General features: G+C 45.6%; 1 protein-coding gene across 3 annotated transcripts in view; it reads right to left on the bottom strand.

Annotated features, from left to right (window-relative positions):
- rap1aa (RAP1A, member of RAS oncogene family a) overlaps nucleotides 1–26,158 on the bottom strand; it is a 50,353-nt gene that overhangs the window by 17,049 nt on the left and 7,146 nt on the right. For all 3 annotated transcript variants that reach the window (XM_088920274.1, XM_088920276.1, XM_088920275.1), the window contains exon 2: nucleotides 1,093–1,181. In XM_088920274.1, coding sequence (XP_088776400.1) covers nucleotides 1,093–1,149 — 57 coding nt within the window. In that variant the 5' untranslated portion in view covers nucleotides 1,150–1,181. The remainder of the gene's footprint in view (nucleotides 1–1,092; nucleotides 1,182–26,158) is intronic.

Raw genomic sequence — 26,158 nt, forward strand, 5'->3', positions numbered from 1 at the left:
GGGGCACATTACAGTGCTTTTAAGCTCAGGATCAACAAGTACAATTTACTGCACTGAGTCTGATTTAATAAACTAAATTAGTCTGAATCACAAAATCGGAAAGCAAGTAAAAAGCAAGGAGAAAACCATGGTTCTTTTTTAAAAACAGCAGAAGCAACCACGACAATAAAGTGAGTTGCTTTACAGGCTGCCAGGACCTCAGGCAGTAGGTGGACACATTACAACCCTCCATGGGTTACATGAGACTCAACATAAAAAATCCCACGGGTCCCAAAATCAAATTCAAGTTCTGGAAAGTTCCGGTCAGATAAGTGAAGCATAAGGTAAGCAGTGAGTTTCCTCTTCAGATTAACAGCACAGAAAAAGTGGAATGCGGTCAACACCAGCGTCCACCAGGGCACAATTTTTCTTTCAGTCTTGCTTTGTTCTCGCACATGTGCTCCATCACCTGCGCATCATCCGTCTTTCAATTCTCTCTCTAAAGTTTCATTAAGTATTTGCTGTAGATTTTTAACTGCATGTCATATTTGGCGTTCATCCTCATTGTAAGGTTTTAAAATGCTTTTTCATTCAGCAAAACATTTTGATTTCTGAAGATCATGTGTGTTCATTCCCTCTACAAGTTCAAGCAACTGTTTCTGAATTCTGACAAACTCGGGGTTTGGAACAAAACCCTTATGTAAGTCAGGGAGTGTGTTAAACAGCTCCACAGCGTGGAGGCCTGGAATCGCCTAGGACTTCCACTGCGTAACCGGCAGTTACGTGCAAATACATATGAAACCATGTCATTTATAAGTAATTGCAATATCAACAAAATGGGAGCTAAACCTTAGCACACTTGCATGATTACAAGCCTGTCGGGTAATTCACGAAACTGATCAATTTCAATTGCATCATGCAATTTTCACCAAACAAGTCTCGCTGCCTCTCAGGATAAACTTTCAGAATAGAGATGACTGCTACATCCAGTCTGCAGAGCGTTTACTATGTACTGCAGAACAAGAGCCGAAACTGAGCGAAATCCCACTGGCACTGCAGGCTGAGTGAGCAACAGTGTTATTGCAGCAGCTGTAATGAGAAAAACACACTCACCAGAGCGGACTTGCCCACACCTCCGGAGCCTAGCACCACTAGTTTGTATTCACGCATGGTGGGGTCACTTCACCAAACAGCGTCGCAGTCTGGAAAACACGAGAGAGAGAGTGAGCGCATGTGACAGGAGAGGGACTGGTAACACTGCATGTTCTGTTAATGCGGTGTTCAGGTCACCTGCTGGGAGGGGAAACCAGACCAAACCACAGCTGTGGTCTTCACAGGCCACGATTGAAAAGCCTAAAAAGGCAGTACCTGAAGACTAATGACAGGTTCAACTGGCTTAGTTAAGCAAGTAAGTTAATTCTCTCAGGTAGTTAAGAGCTCAGAATGGCACTGAAGAAACAGAATTCGATTTTGTTTAAAATCAGTCCAGGGTAGAAATCAGGGTTTCCAAGTCAAGGTTTCCTAGTCAAAGACCTCAGTCTCTTCTGTTGTTCCTTCCAGCTGAGCTTAGCTGATCTACTTTACTCCCGATTTTTTTTTAAACTTGCTTTCCACTCCAGAAAAGTGGAAAGTTACCTACAAAATTTCTCAAAAGTACAGTGGAATGGACAATCTGAAAAGAAGATGGAAACCAACATTTTATAGGCTGTGCAAAATGTTAGTCCAGTTGGGATTTCAACAAAGCGTTGCTGGAACAAATCCTGGAAGACACCAGGTTCCGAAAAGTCATGAACTGGCTTAGCAGAGACTTTCTATAACGCATCCCCTAGGAGAGGAGAATTGACGCACATTAAGCTTTACAGAATAACTGCAAATGCCTCAAAAACCTCTCCAGGCCCAGACTGGGATCTCTGAGTTTTTTGCTGCTGTCATTACGGCAGAGTCCTGCCCACGAGTTTTCCTAGGAACTAAGCTGTAGGGGAATCGTGACGGATGAGCGGAAAAAGAAAAAACAGCAGTTGTTTTACCCTCACACACACAAACTAGACCATATAAGGACATCTTCTCCCTCTCTCGTCTCCTAGAAAGAACCCACCCGCCACCTTAAAGTGTTTCACTTCTCCAAATCGCCTTTCCTCCTCGCATGCTCCTAACAAATAAGGCGCGAGGCAGAGTAACGTTCTCATAAACGCACAATTACACACTGCTGCTGAGCCTTGCCAACGCACATGCACAGATGTGCTCCTAATCATGACATCACCAAATAAGCAGCGTTTTTTTGTTGCTTTATTCTCCCTCCATGTAAGGTTTGAAGTAGTGAGAAGAAGAAGAACACACTGTGCAGATTTCAGAGGTTTTGTTTCTTGGCTCTGGCTTGGACCGACAAGAGCAGAAAACAAATGATAACAAATGGAAAGGAAACAGGGCAAAAACAAAAAAAACTTTGCATTCAGGAAATCCTTCTAATTAGATATCCCCATATGAAGCCACATAAAACTACATGATACAAAAACGGAGGCTGTGCCATCAGCCAACCTTGACATGTTCTGTGGCTGGCCAACAGCCACCGGGACTGGGTGGGGCCAAGCTGACCGTAGTTCCCCCCGTTTGCCATGCGACAGGTACCTCTGGTTTCCTGCTGGATGCATGTGAGCTTGCAATCCCTAAGAATCGCCCACACACACCTCCCAAAGTGAGCCAGTATGAATGTCACATGGCTCCGTCAAGCTGATTAACACAGGGAGGCTCCACACTGGTCATCCTGAATGATCAACACAGCATAATGACACTGTCAGTGCTGGTAATGAAAAGCATTAAGGGACACAATCGTGTGTGTTTTATTAGCAATACCATGTTTAGTTTCTAGAATTTGGGGGGCACTGTATGCAGGCTTTACCCAGAAACCAAAACAGAATGAAAAAAAAAGAACGAAAGAACCTCTTTTACACCCCACCCACTGTCCTGGGAGGTGAACAGAGACTGGGCGGCGCCCTGCTCCTCACTCACAGGACACGCAACATGGATAGGGAACGAAACTCCAGCGCGGGGGTCAGTCAGGGGCCGAGATGAGGCACAGAAATGGGAGGCACTGAGATCATCCGAAAAGGCTTTAGCAGCCTGAGTGGAGAACGCCTTTGGGGATCCCAATCATGTGTCTTTGCTGTTTCGGCATCTCATGACATCTGCCCCGTGTCTCCTTATCGTGTATACCGCACACAATATACGACGACCTACACATTCAACTTTCTAACAGACCTAAAAAGTTGCTCAGCCAACACAGAGAAGGAAGGCAGCCGCAGATATAATAAGATACGCAAAACCGCTCTTGTGCAGCTCGACAGCCCCGCACTTCCTTCTTATCTGTGCTGCCTGAGCCGGTCTTCCTTTCAGAAGGAAAGTCAGCTGCAGCTGATAATCCAAGAGGAAAGAGTGGTAGAGGATCCCACAGCACACAATGGAGTTGCTGGGGGTGGCAGGAGAGAAAGTAAATGGGCACAATTTCAAGACATTTCCAACCTTTGTCACAGTAAGGGTTCAGGCCTGAAATCAATTAGCAAAGCCGTCACATGCTTTAATGTAATTAGCCGATCTGTAAATAAGGTTACGCAGAGTCTCCTGGAAAGCTGTGATGCGGGTCTTTCTCGATATCTATCAAACCACGGCTGACAATTACCCTAATTAGTCTCCACAGTCAACAAAGTCACCTTCAGCACCACCATCCGATGCAAGTCACTTCCAGGTTCAAATATGTAGCAGAGACTAAGCAAAAAGGGAGAAGAGAACCTTCTGGAAATACCTCCCCACATACTCCACCTCTGTATTTGTGACAGGGACTCACATAGGTGATGCACACCTATCCTCACCAATGCAAAACAAAACACACTGCACATAACTGCCAGCACAGTACCCAAAGGAGCCACTGCATCGATAGGTCACACTGGGGCCCTAAGGAATATTTTATCCTTGGGACAGGGAGGATAGGTGGCCTGTGGCAGGAGATTTTCAATTTGAGACCAGGGCTCTGCCACTTTCCTGCTCTGTCATTCTTTGTGCTCCACTCTTTGGATGAGACTTAATGCTACCAACATTTTGCTGTGTTGAGGTCACACCTACTCTCTCCTTCAATGTTACATAATCAACAATAATTGCTGCATAACAGTATTTTGTACCGATGCCTTGGTCCTTGCCTCTCTGAGTTCAACTGAGACCAAGAGGTACTTCACTCCAAAACACACCTAACCACGTTTTTGTTACCGAACCATCTTCTTGTAAGCAAATCCACAGATTAATTATCTACCAGCAATCAAACGAGAAGGATGAGTCGAAGTGCCTCCTCTTATCTGTAATATTTATATTCTCTAGTCTCAATCTCCCATTTGCACCCAACATGCTCAAAATAAGCAGATATACCCCTGACAGATATTGTGCATAGTGCACAACACAAAGCACAAAGCAGAGCAGACAAAGACCACAGGGTCTATGTTTTGAGCAGCACGAAGTGGACTGTATGCAGAAAGCTACTTTTCCATGGTTGCAGGAGTGTTCCAGGAAAATAGGACAATTCTGTACAGTCCAGAGAGAGGCAGCATTTTTCAGCATTGCAGGGCTGTGTACAGGTGTGAACATACTGGATTCTCTTTTCTGATTTTAGGAAAAAAAGCATCGAGAATGAACCTGGCTGTCTTAGTTCCACAATGAACTGGTTGGCCCTGGCCAGGCCTCATGCGCTTTTGTTTGTTTTGGGGGGGGTGGCCTGGCTCCTGCTTGCTTCACTTCCCATAACACCATTTGCTCAGTTTACAACGAGACTTATTCAGGATGCTTACTTCAGCACAACAGCGTCTAAAAAGAAGTTCTGAAGGCAGACAGGAATCAAGGTCAGGAAACACATCACTGCTGCACACGCCCGGCGTGTTATTTCACAATGAGCAGCATGCAACGCCAATAAGCTTCCCCCGCACACTTCCTGGCAATCAGCAGATGAAGTCTTATCAGAAGCATGTCAACATGGGAAGCAATCTAGACACTCCAAACAACCTTAAAAAGTGTTAAAAACTAAGAAAATATTCCTGAACGTGATTATTGTTTTTAACACAATCTGTTCTCAAGGATAAATCAGCAAGATGTCAAAGTGACTGAGGTTCAGATCTGGATCTAGTCAAAGTTCTATCTCCCATAAACCTATTCTGTTCAACACCCCTGAAAAGGCAGTTTAACCACAAACCATCGAGTTCACGTTCCTTGTTTCTTCCTTTTTAGGAGAAATCAGCCAGTTGATGATGCCTGTACTTTGTTCCTGGGTTAAGTTATCTCATTTAGATTGTGCATCTCAAGAAGCTTTTATATAAGCATTAATGCACAATGAAAAAAATACATAGATATGTTATCTGTAAAGTGGGAGAGTATAACAATAGTTCCATTCCTCTCTCAAACAGGAGAATAGCCTGGCCTGATCAGCTACCAGCCTTTTAACCCCTCCAACAGCCAAAGTCTTGTGGTTTAGTATTATATAACAGTGAGATCATGTGATCAAGTGGCAGCGATAAAGAAAAATTGAACTTTAGGCTGCTTCACTTCCTTATGTCCCAAACAGTGGCACATGGTTCCTGAGACTTGTACTCAAATCCCTGATGTCAAATGGCCTTCTGGGTACTCCCTGACCTACCACAGGTTTCCCAACGGGCCATGGGTGACCTGCATTCAGGGGAACTTCAGCAAAGCATGACAAAGGCTCAGCTACAACACAGGGAACCAAGAACAGAGGCCATTGGGAAAAGAAACGACTCCTGACGTTTTTTTTACCTAACACGAGGAAACTCAACTCCATAAGCAGACACAAACCACACTTTAAAACATTGCTACACAGTTCGATTATTCCCTGAGCAGCTTCTCCCGCAGGGATAAGAATGAGTTGAATAGTAGCACAACAGGAAAATATCAAGAAACAGGTGGGAGTTCAAGCAGCACCATTCTCCAGAAGTGGCGATTATTTTCTTCCTTTTCTTTCCTCTTCATTCCCTTTAGGATCAGAGTAGATCGATACTTCTCTTGCACGCTGCCCAGTACTTCACAAGCCTCATGCAATGCTCAAGGCTAAACTCCAGCCTTGCTGATAAAGAATATCCTCGCACCTCGCTGCCCGCTTATTGATTGGCCCCGGTTTCCCACGATCGCAAGCCCGATAAGGACATCCACTTTTGTTTTTTTTCCTCCTCTCACACGCGGCCTGGGCCTGCCAGTAAAGAGCATCGCACACTCTCTGCTGTAGCCTTGAATGCAGTGAGTGAAAAGAGCTGTCAGATCACAAATTTGTGCTCCAGCAAAGCTGCGTCTCTGTCACCTTGCTGCAGGCCCTCTCCAATGTGCAATCTGTGCTTCGCTGCGCAGCTACTCACACGCAATATAAGTTCCAGGTGAACTTAAAGCTGCAGCACCTTTTCTGCATCGATTCCTTAACTTCCCCATGATGTCTCCTGTGGTGCAGACAAATTCACAAAGTGTGCTTTTCATCTTAAAGGACACCAATTACCTTTACATATAGATGGGACCTACTTCAGCCACTACTCAAGTGCTGCTCCGCCTCTCTGACACATAGTAGCTATTCCACCCCAGGTCAGCTGGAGGAGGGAGAAACTGCTTCACCTGTTGAATGAAGGAGGAACTTCAGGCCAGACTGTGCAAGCCCGAAGTGAAATGTCACCAGTAAACACCCCTACTCTTATAAACAGTACCCTATGAACTTTCAAGCCAAGTCAGAACTTTGACAGCACATCTCACCCAAAGGAGCACCTGCTACAACACTGACACCATGACTGGAGCACTGGTTTGGGAATGGTGGACCAGCAGGTGCACTCTTATCCCTGGACCAAGAACACCACTTACAGCAATAAACCAGTTTTACTTAGGACTAGTGGTCTTGCATCCCGGTACTGACTGATTAACACAGAGGGGGTAACTCGAGCTCCTTCTCTCAGCCTGGATATTTACAGACAGATGAGTAGAAGCAGTTCTACATATCGCTCGTTGGCTTCATCAGGACAATTTGCATGTGATCCTGCAATCGGAGTGGGACGGACAGCTATAAAAAGGAATCCTTATTTACAAAACAAATTAGATTACAAACAAGCTCACAGTGAGCTCACTTGCTCACTGGTGCTAATCGATCAGAGGAGCTCATCCTACCTTTTCTTAAAGCTGCCGATGGAATCAATATCAACAGCACAGCAGGGAGACTTGCACCAGAGACAAAGCACCCTTAGTGTAAATTACACGCAGAACAGCAGTGAAGATGTGCCTCTTATTCCACATTCTGTGTGCTGCCTAGTGTTTAGTTTAGTGAACTAAAGCACCCATTCTGAAGTGACCCTCTCTGTCAAGCCAGTGTTTAGATGACATTTGCTGAAGGTGATGAGGATCTACAAGTTTTTTTTCCCCTCAAGGCACTATTTTGAACCAGTGCTAATTGATATGCGAGCACAGTAAGGGAAAACAACTGTTTAAGAGCCTGAAAAAAGATTGTTGTGGGCAGAACTCTGCGTTACATGGCAGAGATTTATTTAAATACCACCTTGAAGTGCAATTTAAAAAGCCATGAAAAAACAAACAAAAGGTATATTTGTGCAGCACATACTGCACACACTTGTTTTGAAACCAGAGGTGTGAGGGAATACTGTGCCTCACACATGAAACTGAAAGCATGGTTACAACAACCAGGAAAAAACAGTATTAATGATAATAATAATGATAATAATAATAATAATAATAATAATAATAATAATAATAATAATAGCTTACACTTATATAGCGCTTTTCTGGACACTCCACTCAAAGCACTTTACAGGTAATGGGGAATCCCCTCCACCACCATCCAGGTCTGCCTGCGCATTGGTGATGCGACGGCAGCCATAGTGCGCCAGAACGCTCACCACACATCAGCTATCAGTGGGGAGGAGAGCAGAGTAATGAAGCCAATTCATAGATGGGGATTATTAGGAGGCCATGATTGGTGAGGGGCCAATGGGAAATTTGGCCAGGACACCGGGGTTACACCCCCTACTCTTTTCGAGAAACGCCCTGGGATTTTTAATTACCTCGGTTTTACGTCCCATCCGAAGGACGGCGCCTGTTTACAGTATAGTGTCCCCATCGCCATACTGGGGCATTAGGACCCACATGGACCGCAGGGTGAGCGCCCCCTGCTGGCCCCACTAAAACCTCTTCCAGCAGTCAACTTTATCCAGTTTTTCCCAGGTCTCCCATCCAGGTAGTGACCAGGCTCACACCTGCTGAGCTTAATTGGGTTGCCAGTTGTGAGTTGCAGAGGGATACGGCTGCTGGCCATAAAACACACATCTTATAGGCACATGTATGCATTTCTATGGTATAAACTGTATGATGCAAAGTCTACAATATCATCTCCCTGGTCTGGCTAGACCCGAGCCACAGGGTTCACCTTTATATTTAAGCAGCTTGGCAACACAGCTGTCCAAGCTAGCATGCAATCCCTTCAGCATGTCCATCACACTTTACACTGATGTTGTTACATCTATGCCTCTGCTAATTTCTTCAGTTTCACAGTAAGCTCCTAGGCTTTGTGGCATGACTGATCTAATTGCGATCTGCGTTTCTGCCACGGGGCAATGCTGAAACCCAGGGAGGCAGGATACGTCCGAAAGATGCCAGGAAACATGTCCAGTGCAGGCAGGCGAACAGGATGATCTGTCTGGAGAACCTGGCAGAGCTTCCTCCACACAGCCCCAGGTGTCTTTCATCTGCTGCTGCCAAGTCACTTCACAAAGCGCCCGTCTGGTCCAGTAGGGATCTGCATTCTGGACGTGCAGAATCGCACACGACAGCCTGAAACCAGCCACAGACAAAGGCGATGACTCCCAGAGCACGTTTGTGAATGAGAGACTCAGAACAGCAAGGGTAACTGAGGGCCGCGATTGATGCACTCAGTTTCCGGCTGACAGACTGCATTCTTATCCAGTTGCGTTCAGCGCTTGGCCCATAATGTCTTTTATTATCGAAGCATCATACTATGTGTGGCTGCAGCCCATGTGTGTCCATCGTGTTGCAGCAAGGACTAGAGCAAGACTCCGTCCAGTAGTGGCGAGAGATGCCCACATCGATAGCAGCTCGCTGGACAAGGCCTCTGCTGCCCAAAGAGCAGCCAAACTCTTGACAGCATAGTGCACTGAAAGCGCAGCATGCTCTGGGAGATCTCAAAACACATAAGGATGTGAACAATGACATGCACAAGTGAGCATAAGCAAAATGCAGCTTCAGGAAAGCATGTGGGAAAAGGCAATCTACTTGTCTGAAGCAGCATCCTACTCTCCGAAGAGCTGCGGGGGAAAAACGTAAACGCTCTGCAACCCAACACGTCTGCAAGTTTCTATTTGTAAGAGTGACGTTCGTTTTGACTGCAGCTTACAGCAGAGAACCACCTCTGAGGGACTCCAGCTTTTCACTGTGAGCCAGTTACTACCAAGACCAACGCCTCTACAAGGACTCGAGTCTCGTATTAACCCCTCTCCTAGGGAAATTACAAAAACAGGTTTCTTATGGGTGCAAGGTGGTCACAAAGTGCAGTCTCGGTTTCTGCAAAAGTCTCGCTTATTGTGAACTCAGTCTGCTCGGAATGCAAACAGAACAACTTCCCGTAATCAGCCAGACATACCTTATGGAAAAGGGAGTGAGGGAGTTCTCCACAGACCCAACACTGAAGCAGTAATATCGCTAATGTACATTTTTTTAAAGAATAATGAACGATTGTATGCCTCTGACTAGCAATATTTGCAATCTTGTCTAAAGAGCACTGTTTGCTCAGACATGTGGTTTGCCCACAAAGGGAACATGACCACCCAAATCTCACAGTGTTTCATATCACCCTTCCAGACGAGTACGCTCTTCATCACTGCCAGCTCTGTGGGGCAGTGCCACACTCAACTCACTTCTGCCCCTCGTTGTTCACTACAGTAGCTTATTAGCGTGGCAGGCAGGAGTTGTATTCCTGACACTAGATGAAACATGCCCGATCTGTACGGATGTGATCACCTCTTGAAGAAAAGGGACTTCCTCTTTCCCTACAGCCCATAACGGAACGGAATACCTCCACTTGCAGAAAGGCCAGCAAAAAGATTCAAAAGTGAAAGCGATGCTTCTGCAAGGCTTCGTCACACCCTGACTGAAGCCGAGTCTCTCCTGGCAGGGAACGTTTCACAGCTCCTTAAAGTTCCTCCTCCCTTCCCCAGACACACAGAACACACTTCATTCACAGCAGGAGGCTGAAATCCAGCCAGAGGCCTCCAGGAGCTCCAATATGGAAACAAACAGCAGGTGTAAAATACAAATCCAAGATCACCCAGAAAAGGGTACAAGCCATCAAGAGGAAGAGCCACAAAACTCCCAAAATAAAAGAATTTCGAAAAAATAAATCTGGAACAACCAACAAAACCATTGAGGTTTAAGGAAAACCGATTCCAATAAGTACCTCTACACCCAGTGTAGCAAAAACATGGCGATCAACTGTGGAGTAGCTCCAGGGAAGTTCACTGGCCGTTTGAGGAGAAATCATATTGCACACGCAGGTTTAATTACCAAAGGATAAAGAAGCACAAAACTAAAGCAGCATGAGCAACTATTCTTCTGAAATTAATTCCATTGTGCAAATCAGTTTACTCTGAATATGGAGGCAAGGTGTTTGAAGGTGAAGCAGAGGTTGTATTTTTTTAAGGAAGTTAAGGAGTTTTAATGTAGGAAGCACAATGTCGACACTTTATAAGAACGTTCTTCAGAGCATTCTAACCTTTTGTATTCAGAGCTGGGGAGGTACCCTGTCCTTGCAGAACAAATGTTACTTGCACAGGGAACCACATATTAATATAAAATTATAATTTTAGATGATCCCTCACACCCACTGTTTTTATAAAATACTCTTCTCCCTTCTGAGAGGAGGAACCAGATCTCCTGTATAAAGACTAAGAGAGCTTTTACTTCCTTTATACCTAAAACTATTCAATTGTTGAATAATGAAAAAAATGTTTGTAGGTAGAGATCTTACTACTGCTTTTTAAACAATTTAACATGTTTATTGTTTTTTAATCTTATGGTACTGGAAGAGCTCCGATTTTGTGATATTGTTGAATGTTGTTTTGTATTATGGTATTTTACCATTGTTGCATTGTATTATTGTCATATATACTGTATGTTAATAAGCTCTTGACGTGCAAGAAAGGTTGATTCAATTATTTGACCAAAAGCACGCAATTCTCTTTTTTCTGACTTTGAATCACAAGCTACTTCAATGCTCTTGCTTATTGATTTAAAACAGATCTGCTCTGGGCACTGATAATTTCTACAATCTAGCTGCCCACAGGAGCATTCGCAGCTGGGCACAAGAGCCTGGCCCCCTCAGCATTCACCACTGCCCCTGCAGAGCTCTGTACAGCACTGCTCTTCTTGTGTAGTTTATATTACTGCAGGTAACACAAGTCTCCAATTAAAACTCGTTTGCATTAGCAGCGATGTTCCCTGACAAGCCACACAAAGTTAGAAAGAAATTAAGACAGTATATATAGGTGGCTCCGGATATCAGCTAACCTGTTCAAACAACTGGATTGCAAAACGTGCAGAGCAATGAGATGCAGTGCCCATACACATACAGAGGTGGAGACGTGCCAGTCCTTCTACACAAGCAAGCCATTAATGACGCGGTGGTCACATTCAGCCCTGTCCAGTGTGTAACATTTGCATGGATGGGCGTTTTCTCAAATGCATAGAGCAGTGCTTTTCAACTTACGGGCATCCTGTCTTTCCTGAATAGCAGACAACATGATCGGCGTGAGAGAACTCTTTGAGCTTGTAGGTTCAGACACCGACTGCACCTGTGCTCGGCTGCTGCACCGCCGGTGGCGTTTCGGCAGACGGCTATGTGGGCAGCGAGGGCACAGGCGACGCTGGCAGGCTGCTGGAGCATCTCTCAGCACTTCGCGCTTTGGAGCAAAGCAAATCTCTGGCACGTGCGTTTAGAAACCCATCAAACATGCACTCACTTTATACAAGGCAGGGGGCGGCAGGGAATGAAAGAATAATTCAAAGAACACCATTTCAATTAAGAAGGAATGAATAGTTAATAACACTTTAAAGTTTACTACACTTAGCTAAGCTCTTCGATGAGACAGAGGAAACGAGAAAAGGTCTGTTTGTACTGGTCTTTGCCTTTCATTTAATACTTGGATGTTTTTAGCAGTCTGTCAGTGCAATGAGCTCATTCCTGCTCTGCGGATAGCGCCTGCTATCTCTTGCTTGCTCTGCTCCATGCAGTGCCTATGACTGCTCCAGCTAGCGCAAGCCTGTCACACCACTTGACTCAGCACGGCACTGTGACTGACAGGCGAGCTATCTGCCTGCTGCACAGCACATCCGGGCAAACGGCAAACTGGCGCGTCTGGGCTCGTGCCACCCTGTGGCGCACTCCAGCCCGGGTCCTCTCTCAGCATCCATCTCCGGTGCTCTTCTGCAGTGTCAGGGCGCTGAGCTGCCCTGGGCGCTGTTGTGTTTCTGCACGATTTCCCTTTTCTGTTCTTCACACATCTGTGTGTCCCCTCAAGAAAGAGTCCTCATGGGATTGGAAAGACTGCATTTGGCTGCTAGCAATCAGTCCCAGATCTCACCCAGGAATAGCAACACGCAGATCCCGAACTTAATAGGTAAACCTCAGAGGACCTAATCGTAGGTAACAAATTTTACCTCTCAGTAGGGGTACTATGGCCAGAGCACAATAACCTGTATTTAAATAGCGTAAAAGAGCAGAAGCATACAAATGAGAGGAGGCTACTTAGCTCATCTAGTTGTTTTGGTTGTCAGTACAGTAAAGCATAACAAGCCACATGAAAGAAAAAAGTCACAGCGATAATTGAACGGCTAAGAAAGTGATGTATTGTGGTGACAGATATAAAGGCTGTGTAGTGCACCACCTTACAAAGAATTTCCCAGAAAGAGAAATCAAATCACCTGACAGAATTGTGCAAATGCTCAATACAACTCCCTTCAGCCGACACATGGGAGTTTTTTAAAAGTGGTTATTTCTCCCAACAACAGCTTCAAATCTAAAACAGCACAGACACCCTTAAAAAGAGTGCTGTATCTCCCCCCCATTCACTTGTAATCAAATGATATTTTGACAAGTTTCTTCCCTAGATCTTAAGCATTTCAATGTGTGGTTTTTAATCTTTTACTTCATGCGGACTATTCCTAAACACACTCTACAATAAAGCCATCTGTGAGGAAGTGTGGAGGGGATTGAAATCTGTGCTGTCTCCTGCTCTGAATCCCACAGGTGCTGTACACTAAAGCCTCCCTGTGAATTCTGAACAGAAAATGGGATTTTACCAAATAACAATTTGAGGAAGAAAATCGGGCTTTGAAGCACACAATATTAAAACCTCAGAACAACACAGATGCTGTTTTTGAAAAATAATCACAACACTAAGAGCAAAGCAGGAGAGAGACAAAAAGGTAAGACAGGATTACTATTCAGAACATCGATGCTGATGTACAGTGGTGGAAATTGTACAACCAGCAATATTTTTGAAAGGTATACTCCTTTTAAATGCTGCAGGGATCTGTATAAAATAGCAGGCCAAGACTTCTAGCACAGAGCAAGGCAAAAAGTACAGCATCATAAGGACTGCGGACAGACTGTGCTACAGTGCAGAAGGCCATAAACGTATGTTATGTAACATGCATTTCAGTACACTAATCATGCCTCTGCGGGAGAAAGTAAGAAAAATACAAAATCTGCGATTTCATGGTAGATCTTGTATGCTGTTACAGCCCGTGCAACAATTTCAGTAAATTCATCTTTTTTTATATTTCCCTTGGCAGCTCTCCTAACTGAACCCAAAAAACATTTAAGACATTTCCCAAAGAGCAAGTGGTCATAATTTCTCTAGCCTGATCAGATCAAAACTCTCGGAGGGACAGAGAAGCTGGAAGTTGGCCCGCGCATTCCCAAATTCCTGTGGAATGGCATCATCATGGCTGCCAGCGCTGAGAGCCTGGGAGCTAAACTGCTGGACTGTGTCTGTTGTCCGGCAGCAGGACCTGCATGTAATACAGAGCAAGCTGTCCGTCACACGATCCAATCAGGGTTTCACTGGGATGACCAACCACATGAAAAGCCACTGTCGACGCCAGAAACAAATTTTATCTGCTTACACCGATAGAGCCTGGGCAAGCTCGAATTCCCATCAGTCAGAAATCCTCATAGGTCAACAGGTCTTGAGGTTAAAAAGAACAAAAAATAAAGGTTTTAGATATTACCATCTTATTAATCCAGAGGCCTCTCATCCTGCTGTTCGTAGACAGATCACAAATGCAGCTGGGCAGTCCGCTGCTCCAGACACCCACAACTCTTCACGTGAAGAAAGCCCCCCTCCAGTTCAAGGAGAGCCCCCCAACAAGAGAACTGAATTTCAAGGAAGGGTCTAAGGAGTCTTTTAAGGAAGAAGCCTGCCCACATAATACCTCAGAATGTGACTAAAAAGGTCACAGATGCAGCCGAAAGGTTAGAGGATTTTTCTAGGTTTTACACCATTGGTGAAAGCATAAGAGTAACTTTTCCTTTAAAAAAAATCACAAGGGCACCAGCCAGTGGTCATTGTTTACCCCTACCAAGACTGTGGGAGTGGAACAGCAGGAAGACTGCTCAGGAGCACCCCAGTGACTTCCAGTTAAATACATCTTACAGGAGCAAGGAATGAGTCCCACAGCTCAAATCCAGGCTGTAACACCAGCTGAGAGTGGCCAGCACACTGTCAGCCAAGCACAACTAAGGCCAGTTTGGCAAGTGAGAAAGTCTATTGTTCCTCAGACAATGGTGCTGAGACACTAGTCAGGCTTCGGCCTGGTTACAGCAGATCTTCAAGGACCGAGGCTCAGCACTCGAGCCCGGATTTCACGCAGAGCTGGAAAAAGGGTTCTACTCCAGTACTCCAGCTCCAGTTGCTCGCCAGGCAGCCCAACAGTTGAGATGAAGCTCTCACTGCCAGAAGGTGCCCACCTCAAGTCCAGACCCTGCCGCCCACAGACTGAGCTCAAAGGAGTTGAGTAGCTCACTCTGGGTTGGGCATCTGAGTCCTGCACATGAGACACCAACCCAAGAGCCCACAGGGCACAGTTCGCAGCAGTGATTGATCGCTGCCTAGTCATTTTGGAAAGGAGCACCTATCCAAGCTGTTTCTCTCAGCTGCCAAATACCTTGAGCAATGTGGGTTTACTGTCAGGGGGACTATAGTACTGCATCACCATGAATACTGTCATACCTTAAACAAATCTTTAAAAAAGCAACACTCTTCCATATATACACTATACAAAACTGAGAAAAGAACAGAAGACAAGAGATCCATGCTCCTTCTCTTCCTTCTCTCTTAGCTACCAAGGAAACTAAAATGGACCCCTTATTTCCTGCAATTCCCTCTCTGCTGGGTTTTGCTGCTTAATTAGCTGGCCTGTAATTGCTTTGTGTGTTGTAAATTCCACTGTAGGCAGAGATATAGCTCTATATCTTATCGCATAAAGTGCAGCAGATGCAGAGAACCTGTGGTCGACTTCTTAGTCAGTGTATGTGGAGGCTGGGGCTTTGCCATTAAGGTTTGTGTTTTTTATTTGCTTTTTGAGTCACTCACTTGTAATCGGGAGAAGGAAAAAAAAAACAGGCTTCGCGTTTCAACCTAAACACTCGACACAAAGCCCCATGCTGGGTAAGGTACTGAAGCCTTAGTAACCAAAGGACTTAGTATCATTTATGTCCTGTTAGGTGACACCGTTCCACCAGTCTGTCTCATTGTAATGAAACTGGCAGCACAACAAAAAGAACGAAAACAAAAATACAATAGGGTTTCTCAGAAATAGCAGTATTAAGTCCATCCTGGGAAAACCACATCTTAGTGAATGACTGAAAAAAAAAAACGTCATTGGCTATATTTGCTGACACAGCCCGGATCTCTTTGGCTGAAATTACCGAGAAGACGGAAGCCAAACCCTCAGACTCACTCGTACCTCTCCGCGGCCCCGCTCCGTACAGCCAGCCCCACGCCAAAAGACAGGAGGAGCCCAGCACGGCGTCCACTCCTTCGCAGCACACAGTAGCGACCAAGAAGAACCAGAACTCCCACCCCAACACAAAACACTGCCATACCTATTTGCGCCCGGCAAGTGGGACAACGCTGATAGAAAAGCACTAGAAAACTAGAGGCCATTCAGCCATATACCCATCCAAGTAGCACTCAGGAACATTTTAAAAGATCCGACTGAATGTGTATCGACATGGCTGAGCAGCCTGATCTGAACATCCGCCACCCTTTGTGTAATAGGAAGAGTCTCGCGTTTCTCAGTCGTAAATATGCTATGTTTTCATTTCCATTTGTGTCCACGGCTTAACATTCATTGCGTGATGAAGGCTATTTAAACCTTCCAGGATTTTGAATCCTTCTAGAGAGTTCTCTTTTCCCACCAGGCTACGGAGACCAGGTCCCATGGATGACAATGGCTTTTCTTTGATCAAAGTGAGGACTGACAAATGTCTTTGAATTTTTTTTGTATAACTTTAACAGGACACAAATCCCGCCATAACTTAAAATGAACAGGAAAAGATGAGTGAACCGTCCTTTGTGGGAAAACAGTCCAGTGACTTAAAACTGATACAAAAGCTACCCTAACCACCCCTACTCTTCCCAGAGTGAAGTGAGAGAGGAGCTCTTTAAAAGTTCCCTTTCTATTAAACTAGTTCAGAAGCACAGAGAGCTCAAATCTGTACTTCCCCTTTTCAGTTTTGATCATCAAAAAATTCTAGCGGTATCACAGGAAATTTTAGAGTAATATTCTCATTTAGTTCTCTAATTTAAGAATAACAGCTTAGTAGCTAGGCTGTAATTCACACAGGAAATGAAAAAAAAATCACTGAATAGAAGGGGATTTTTTTTTTACCTCGTTGTGAAACAAAGCTTGTGCAATCTCTGTGAAACAAGGAGGGGAGCAAGTCTAAGTTAAATGTTCAGGCCATTCAGGACACAGAGCTGTTTCAAAGAGAAAGTGACCACAGCCAATAGCTAAACATTTTGAGCCAGGTCACAGGTGCGTGAATAATGTCTGCTCCAAAGACACCTCCAAGACAATGTGCAGGCTAATTCATGATCAGAACACTATTACTCAAGTTTATACAGTTCTAGGAATTTCTAATAGGTACATAATTAGCTAGAGGGAAGAACCTGTACGCTGAACAAGCTCAGGTTACATAGATTCACATCGGTCAACAGTGAGCCCCTAAAAAACACTCCTGAGTGGCACTGAATACTTTGTCTGCATCAGCAAATAAGGGCACTTTCTGCATGACAGGGCTGTATAACTCGTGGTAATGTTGCACAATAGTTAGTTTTTGATCTAATGCTGAGGCTTATTTCTCATGCCACAGCAGCAGCGGTTGGCACGCAATGCTTGGAGAGACTAGTGAGGAGCCCCGTCAAATGGGACCCCGATCCTGGGAGGCCAGGAAGCTCTTCTTCACACAGAGATCGCGGACAACTAGGCCACACCGCAAGCGTAGGATGTTTTTAGCCATTTGGGTGTGTTATTGTTTCTGCCAAGATGTAGGCTGGTCACACTACCTCTTTAAAGTATGGAAATCCAAAACAAAAGCAGATAGAAAGGCCAGATGATTGGCCCACAGATCCCATTCAGCCCAACTGCCTGCAGGTAACCACTACTGCCATATATAACCCTCCTATTTTTACTGCAGCGCAGACTGGCTGTGGGAATAGAGCAAGAGGCCGGCTCTCTCATTGCCAGACAGACAGAGTGGGCTGCCAGGCCTCAGCCCAACAACTGCAGGCCCTGTAAATGGGGAAAAAAACATCCGGCTCCTGGGACACAAAAGCACCAAAGGGCTTGACAGCAACGACAAGAAGGGAACATTGCTGTACTACCAGAACCAGTCAAGTCCCTCATGTAGCAGAGCAAACAGCGTCTGTCAAACCCCAGCATTTACTCAATTCCTTTCTTCCGGTCTCTTGGTCTGAAGCTAGCACCTGTATATGACGGCACCACTATTACGCTTTCCACAGGAAACAACTGTGTCACAGGCTGACACAACCAGTGTCCAAGTGCCCACAAATTGAAGAAAAGTATTCAGCTCCTGAGTATTCACTGAGAACAGATTCGAGAGGGCAGGCACCACAGCTGCACAGAGCCGAACACACAACATACCCAGGCAGCCTGAGTTCCAGTTTCGTTCTTGAAGATTTCATCATTCAGTCTTGAAGACAGGGCAAGCATTTGAAAGAAATTCAGTTTTAAAGGGCAACAGTGCTGTTCCTGGCTGCACAAAACCTACCCCACAGAGTCATCAACGTCGCCAGCAAAACACCCAGCACTCTGTCACATCTTTTTAGTTTGATCACTGCAGTCGAAGTCACACCAGAGCAGGGAAGCAGATCACACTCCCGATGCACTGCAGGGCGATCCACTTCAGGTTTCATAAGATGCAGTTGTTTTGGTTTTTTTACACAAGCCAAGACCAGATGCTAGAGATTTCAAGCTTGCGACCTCAAGTCAATCAGCACCATTCAATATCGCGACATCTCTGGGTGCTGATCATCTAAACCGGGCTCCTTTTCACTAGAAATCTACTGACACAAAGGGAACGTTTTCAACCCATGTCCTTATTTATAGAGAAAATGATCGTGTAAACAAAAAACACAAGAATAAAACTAACCAGCGTCTTCAGTCCCTCTGGATCAAAACAGAACTCATAGCTGCCCTGGTTAAGAGAGGATTTGTTAAACCACAGATCCGCACTCTTGCTTGGCATCTCCCACCAGCACAACACCCCTTCGGCGGATGTGCCCCCCGTCTCCAGAGCCCTCCGAATCTTCTCCTCTTCGTCTACAGACAAAGGCCATGTCCCCCAAGCATATCCAGAAACCCCCGCTGACCAGTAGATCACTGGGGCAGTGTTCTCAAGAGAGAGACTCAGACCGACGCTCTCAGTTGTCGAGTTACAGGCGGTCTGACTAGTGCTTCTCTCCACCTGGCCCAGACACTGCTGGTTCACTTGCGAACTGCACGTCAGGGAGCGGATTGGGGGCACATTTACAGACTCTGAGGAGTCAGTAAACATACAGAAACAGTCCCCTGCAGATTTCACTGCAAAGCCCCTTTCTGTCAGAACAAGTAAACAACTCATGGCCTGACTGGAGTGACACACTTTTTATATCAAACAATATACAGTCTAATGATTACATACTATCAGACTTTTTATCTTTGATTAAAATCAAACAAAGATTGTGGTCTTTAAATTGTTACCTGACCATCTGTCTCCCTGCAGGGTCAGGGGGATTCCAGCAGCAGGTCCAGACAAACTCTTTTCTGCCAGGCAGTCAGACAGCCAGGGGAATACCAGTGAAAGACAGCCCAAGCCCAGAAGTGGTGAACTTGGCAGTTAACAAGCTCTCTTCCTCACTCCCGCATCTACAAGCAGCTCAGCAAAAACTGACCTGATGTTAACTGTTTGCCAGCCAAAGCAGCTCCTTTGCGCTTAAACATTTGAAGATTGATACACGCCCAATGCAGACACTCAAAAACGAGGCTGCTATACTAGAGGCAAACTTTAAAGTGAAAAACCAGTGAGGTTTGGGGGGTTTCTACTAATTTCTTCCCAATATGGCAAGGTTCTGAGTATTTTCACAAGATCGTATCTGTGGCTATAGGGAGAATGGCCCTGAGGACACAGAGGAGCAAAGTATTCAGACCCTTCTTCTGAAACAGTTTTCCTCACTAGATACCGTAACAGTCTAAATACTGTGTCCTACTGTAATCAGTCACCCAGAGCTGCCAATGACAACCAAAGCAGTGAAACACTGTAACATGTGGGCAATGACAAAGACAAGGCCTCTTTCAGGAAGACTGGTTTGACTTCAGGGGATAAAAGCATCACTGCTGCGAGACATTAAGCTTAAACTCAGCTTGACCAGAAGGTTTTCTGCAATACTTATCCAGGAAGAAGTCTAAAAAGATGTAGATCCATTTCTTTGACATCTCTATAATCTTGTAAGAACTCCTTTTTTCCTACAGCTAGGCACCAAAGATTAATATCTTCTTCAAAGATGGAACAAACACCTGATAGCATCTAACAAAACTGTGAAGCTAATTCCTTCCATTCACAGGAAACTTTTTTTTTTAACTGCTGGCTGGGGCTAATCACATAATCACTGTTAACCCCTAAACTACAGGAACGCAAAAGCAATGGACAAGACACTCAAGCACAAAGTAAAACACCTGTTCTGTCTGAAGTGCAGTGAGCTCTCCCTCCTCTACACTCTTAGAACCCCCCTGCAGCAGGGCCAGGTTGTGCACCTCTGACACAGAGAGGGGAAAATGAGCCAGTCCGCCCACTGCCTGCCCCCAGCAGGAAGAGGCTGAGATCTAGCAGTGCCGATAAGAAGCACAGAGATGCTTCACGAGGCAGCAGGAGAAAGTGCTACAAAACACCACCACTGAGCCAGATTTGCATGCCTGGGTAAAGCATGCATGCCTGGGGAGACAACAAAAATCCCTATTCTCACCAATCACCTGCTCGCACGTTGATAGCAATACTGGACAGCCGACTTGACATCCCAGCATGCACAGCTGAGCAATATCCACCTCCCCATTGGTCATCAGTCTTGGCGGGCTGTGTCCTACAAGCATGTCCAGAAATCCCTGCTGTCTGCACCTCTCCCAGTACATCACTCAGGCAGTGGCCTCAGGAAGAGGCTCAAAGCGGGTAGCAGGCTGTCTGACTGCCGTTTCTCCTACCTTGCTCAGACACTATGCATTCACTTTCTAACTGGATGGGTAGGGTGTGGTGTGCGACAGGGTTAGATTTATAGGTCCAGGGGTCAAAAAGGAGGGTAAATAAACATACAGCTACAATTAGAGCAGGACATTCCCTGAGGACTGAAAAAACATCCCTTTTCAGTCTGCCCAATCAGATAACACAAAATCAAAAGGAACAGCCTGACTGAGGTCACAGAGAGGTTCATGACGAGACATGCCTGTGATGATTTATCAGCACTCTGTGACTGACTGATTCACCTGGGCAAAGAGAGGAAAGGTTTCTCACAAACTGTACCTTTGTTTTAAAAATTATAATTCCTTACACTTATATAGCGCTTTTCTGGACACTCCACTCAAAGCGCTTTACAGGTAATGGGGTCTCCCCTCCATCACCACCAATGCCCAGCATCCACCTGGATGATGCAACGGCAGCCATAGTGCACCAGTACACTCACCACACACCAGCTATCAGTGGGGAGGAGAACAGAATGATGAAGCTAGTGCATAGGACTGATTGCATGTTTAGAATAACCAATTACAAAACCTCAAGGCATTATTCCCTGCCCCTTCTGATCCAGCTCCTCCTGGTAAACACTGTCGATATAATTCAAAGTTTCTTGCATCTTGAGGAGCAAGGGTCCATTCCAGTCTTGTCCAAAAGAATCATCTTGTGTGATCCTACATCTGCAGCATTAACCTCAAGCAATAACCAGCAAGTCTTCAGAAGGTTGCTCAACACACAACACAAGGTCTACATCAGCAGTGACTCTTGCATCAGACGCTGCAAAGGTCTCAATCAGATCGCTATCTGAGAACACAGCTCATCATAAAGTACTGCGCAATCCTTAGCGGTCTTCAACCATCTTGGTCTATTAATAGCTGGTTTGAGGCAGTCAGTTTCTAACTATGTAGCAGAAGAGGAAGCCCGCTAGCTTAAGAACCCGAGCAGCAATCCAGCCTCAGCCACTAATGTAGAGACAGGGAAGCTGATCTTACTCCAGATCGGAGAGGGGGGGGGGGGGATTCCAGCAGACAGTGCTGACAGGCTATATATATGCACAGTATTTGTGTGTATTTTAAAAAGATTAATTCTAAAAGTGTCTCAAAGTCACGCCATCTGCACATCTCATTCATCAGCAAGTGAAGCACGCTCATCGCAGCACACGCCATGCACGGGCGGGAACCCACTGTTCTTTGGTTCCGTTTGTAAAAGAAGATTACAGTGCTTTGCATTTTTCCCCCCCATCACCTCCACAAGTCTCTCAGGACTTGTTCCATTACCATCATGTTCCATTCCTTCTCAGGTGATTGAGTGTGGCCCATTTAACCTGCTGGGCTCCGTTGGGCCCCCAGACCCAGACTGGCCATCCTGGTATACGATACCCACAACTTCATTCAAGCAGAACTGGCACAGGAGTCAACAGCACAGGAAAGAGAAGGGAAGCCAGTGCCTGGAAATTACGCAAACCACAAGTGGCGACTGATCTGAAACAAGCATCTCGCAATCCAGAGAAATCGAGTAAATTTAGACAAGTTTTCAACAACGCGTGTTCAGAGGGGGAAATAAAACAGTACAGGATGTCCGAGTCCAAGTGGAGCACAGCTGGTTACAGGCTCCGCGTCTCCAACAGGTCATTTCCACACCGGAGATCCCCATTTACACCGTGCTTCAAGACGTTTAGGACCTGGCCAGGATGCAATGTCAAAAAGGAAGCTGGGGTGCAGATATAAGTCCCTGCCAAAACTGCAGCACGTATCCTGGTAGGTCCGGAGCGCAAAACCTGGGTTCCAGAGGGGCCACAGGCCAGCGCCTTTTACAGGCCTTTATAAATCACACGGCACTTTTCTCAATTAGTAGCTCACTTGGAAACACAGATGTGCCACTGGCCTGTCACATCGATCATCTCATCTAGAAAAACCCATCCGAGGCAATGCTGCATGGAAAAAGGCCGAGCAGAACCCAAAGCTACCCAAACCCACCTCTAGAGGAGAAGACAATCTACTCCTGTATACCTTGTAACAGCTAGTCCAGTGAATCCTTAGCACTGCTCCAGGGTCAACCCTGATCTTTCTGCAACAGCTCTTTGGAAGGAATCACTTCCTTAACTGAACAAGTATTGATACTTTTCCCTCATCCAGAGCAGGTGGCGTTAAAGTGCACTATCAGAGCTGCCGGGCTGAGGAACATCGAGACGGACTCTAGGAATAAGCTCACAATAACATCAGTGTATTTTAATTTCAAGCGCATGGGAGCCGCTTCGCTCATTATTGCTTGCCCGTCACAGTTGAGAGGTCCCAGTCCTTCCACACCTGTTTCAGAAAAGCCCTGAGCTTTATCAAATGGCCAGCTTTCAGCTGCAGATTCTGCCCAGCAGGGCACCCATAATATACCCCCTCTCCCAACCCCGCGCCCACATCCCTCAGACACCAGGCCAGCTGGCTGTCTATAAAAACCCTCCTTGGCCTCTCCCTACTAACAGCTAAACAGCACAGTGCCGAACCAGTAAGACTCTTGTACATTAACCAGCGCAGGAAAAAATGTGTTTAAAATAAACACCGGCTCACAAGACCTGCTGTCTCTCATTAGGATCTGAAGTGAGGCCGTCGGCCTCCACACACCCCCAAGGACTTGCACAAGCACTCGTTTCCCACGTCAGCGTGGGAGTGGAAGGACTGCGGCATGTCAGGTACAATTACAATTAATGATGCTGAAATGGGGGGGGGGAGAAACAAGAGCAACTTAAGTGATGATTTTAAATACTCAAAAATGAAATGAGTGCAATGAAATAACGGGACCTTTCCGGGTTTGCTCCACATCCACGTGGAATGACTTATTTACCACCACAAGGACCCCTAGTTAAAATATGGACAGTCTCTGGGAAACCCAAGGTTAAAAAACCTGCTGGCGTCACACTGAAGAGATGAGCGCTGCTGAAACCAGGCCCAGTCGACCATCACATCAGAGCTGAAGATGTGGGAAGCTGAAAGGTTTTGATCATCTGACGAATCAAAACAGCCTTTACTGCAGTTTCTCTCACTGTTTGATCGTTCCCCTCAACAATCAAACACCTTGTAAAACTTCCTAAAGACACTATTATGGGAGCTGGTTACAGGCTATCACACCAGGCTTGTTTCCCACAAGCCAAACACTGACGGTGTCCTGTATGGAAGACAAGTCAGGCTGCTGAAGCCGGGGATACTGCAGCAGCAGCTGGTTGAGTATCTACACATCGCTTTGGAAGAAAGCTGTCAAACCTATTTCATGCATGAGGAGGAGGAGTGTCAACAGAAAAAGCAGTGTGTGTACTGTATCAAGACATTCCGCTATTTCATCCACAGGAAATCCCTTTACCAACCGGCTCTTTCAATGTGGAACTCAGAAGCTGAAAGCTGGAACTGAAAAATCCTAAAAGATATAAAACATACTGAAGTGAATTGTTAAACTGTGCAGGTCTTTCCACTGGCTGCCAAACAGCATCAACGTCATCCGAATGCTTACAATCAAGCAGGATGTGTTAATTGTAAACCTACAACTTGTTGAAACTTGGACAAACATACCTATAATATTTACACTACTTTCAACAAGAGATGCCTTGAAGGCAACAAGGCTCGGCAGGTCCTTGAGAAGAGCTCATCTCTTCCAGTGCTCTTCCTATTCGCTGTGCCAGCAACTAACTCCGCCCCCTTAGTTCCAGGGGTGGAGTTAGTTAGGGGTAGCCTTGAACACCACACACATTAAATCTCTTCTGATATGCTTGGAAAAAGACGCGTTGTAATTATCAGCTTCGGGCTAATGTTAACAAATGAGAACAGAAACAGGCCATTCAGTAAATCTTCTGGTGAGTTTTCTCCCGTTGCTTGCAGGGATAGGATCCTTGTGACCCTGTATTGGTAAAGTGGTTAGAAAATAGATGGATGACCCAAGAGTAAAGGAATATTATCAGATCATTTCTTGTAAGAACACAGCCACAAGCCCTGCCTCGTCCACTGCTGGGCCTGCCAATTTGCATTTACAACCCCTGGGTGTTGATTTTCTCAGCCGCCTTATTGTCCCAAGGCTCATCAGCTCAACTACGCCATGAAGGAGTTAACTTGCCACAGTAAAGGATTTGCAGAAGGTGTCACAGTGTGCACGGCTGGTGTGCGTTTTCACCACTGATCAAAGCATGCTCAGGCGTCAGCTTGCACTCAACACACTGCCACTGAAGCCTCGCATTCCTGAAGAGACAAAAGCCTTAACTGTCAAGGGAGGTGCACTACTTTCTTCTCCCTGCTGTACCTGTTTATAGATGGCAGGCGACAATCCAACGGGTGTTTTGAATGTTCCGGAGGGGACGAGCCACAGAGCACTGCCGAAAAATGTCAAGGGGCTCCATCTTTAGGAGGGCCGGAAAACACGGCAAAGAGATCTGAGCTTGCTACCGCATCCCCAACCTGAATGGACAATTTCTAGTTTTTAACAAGAAAACGGGGCCATATGCCTTAACGGACTCTCGTTTCTTAGATGATGTCCGGCTGAAGCCACAGCTAAAAACTCATTAGTTGCCTCAATGTTGTGTGGGCCAGAAGGTTCAAATAAAACAAAAACCACAAAGTAGCCAGCAAAACCTTCCTTCAAGCACATGTGACCGGCTTTTACAGCCTTGTTTAAAAGGGCAACAAAGCAGCCTGAGCTTCGGTAGCAGGGAGCAATTGGTGCAGATTGCCTGCACAACCGTCTCCATCAGCTGTACTGACACTGAATGACTCAGAAGCTAAAGCATGTGTTATTTACTGCTGCCATGTCTTTCTCTAGTCACACAGATGGAGACAGAAAAGCACTTCACGAAACTTTGCAAAGCACTTCATAGGACTTAACAGGGTTTATGACTTGTAATCACTTAACACGTTCTGTACAAGTCATGCCGAGCAGAATGTTCTAGGATGTGACAGTAGAATGACAAACCATGTTTTACATTCTCACCTACCTTGGGGAAAATCCTGGCCTGCTACACCACAACCACCTCTCAAATCGCCTCGCTTGATTTCAGACTGGGCTGCTCTATAACTTAATAGCTTACTTTACAGTATAACAGTAGGAAAAATGCAGACAAACTGAAATCAAAGTAACAGAACAAGCAGCTCTTCTGCGACCTGAACAAGTATCTCACCCAGTGCTTCTCTACAGAGAAGCGCACGGATTGGCGTTTCAAGAATGCAACATAAACAGCCACTGACCTTTGACCTTTTCACTACATGGCAATATTTGGCAAAAACTTCATCAAACAACCGATGACCATGTGGTCCAAACTAATTCAACGGG

The sequence above is a fragment of the Atractosteus spatula genome, chromosome 7 (genome assembly GCF_055471065.1).
Source record: "Atractosteus spatula isolate fAtrSpa1 chromosome 7, fAtrSpa1.hap1, whole genome shotgun sequence".
Taxonomy (NCBI): Eukaryota; Metazoa; Chordata; class Actinopteri; order Semionotiformes; family Lepisosteidae; genus Atractosteus; species Atractosteus spatula.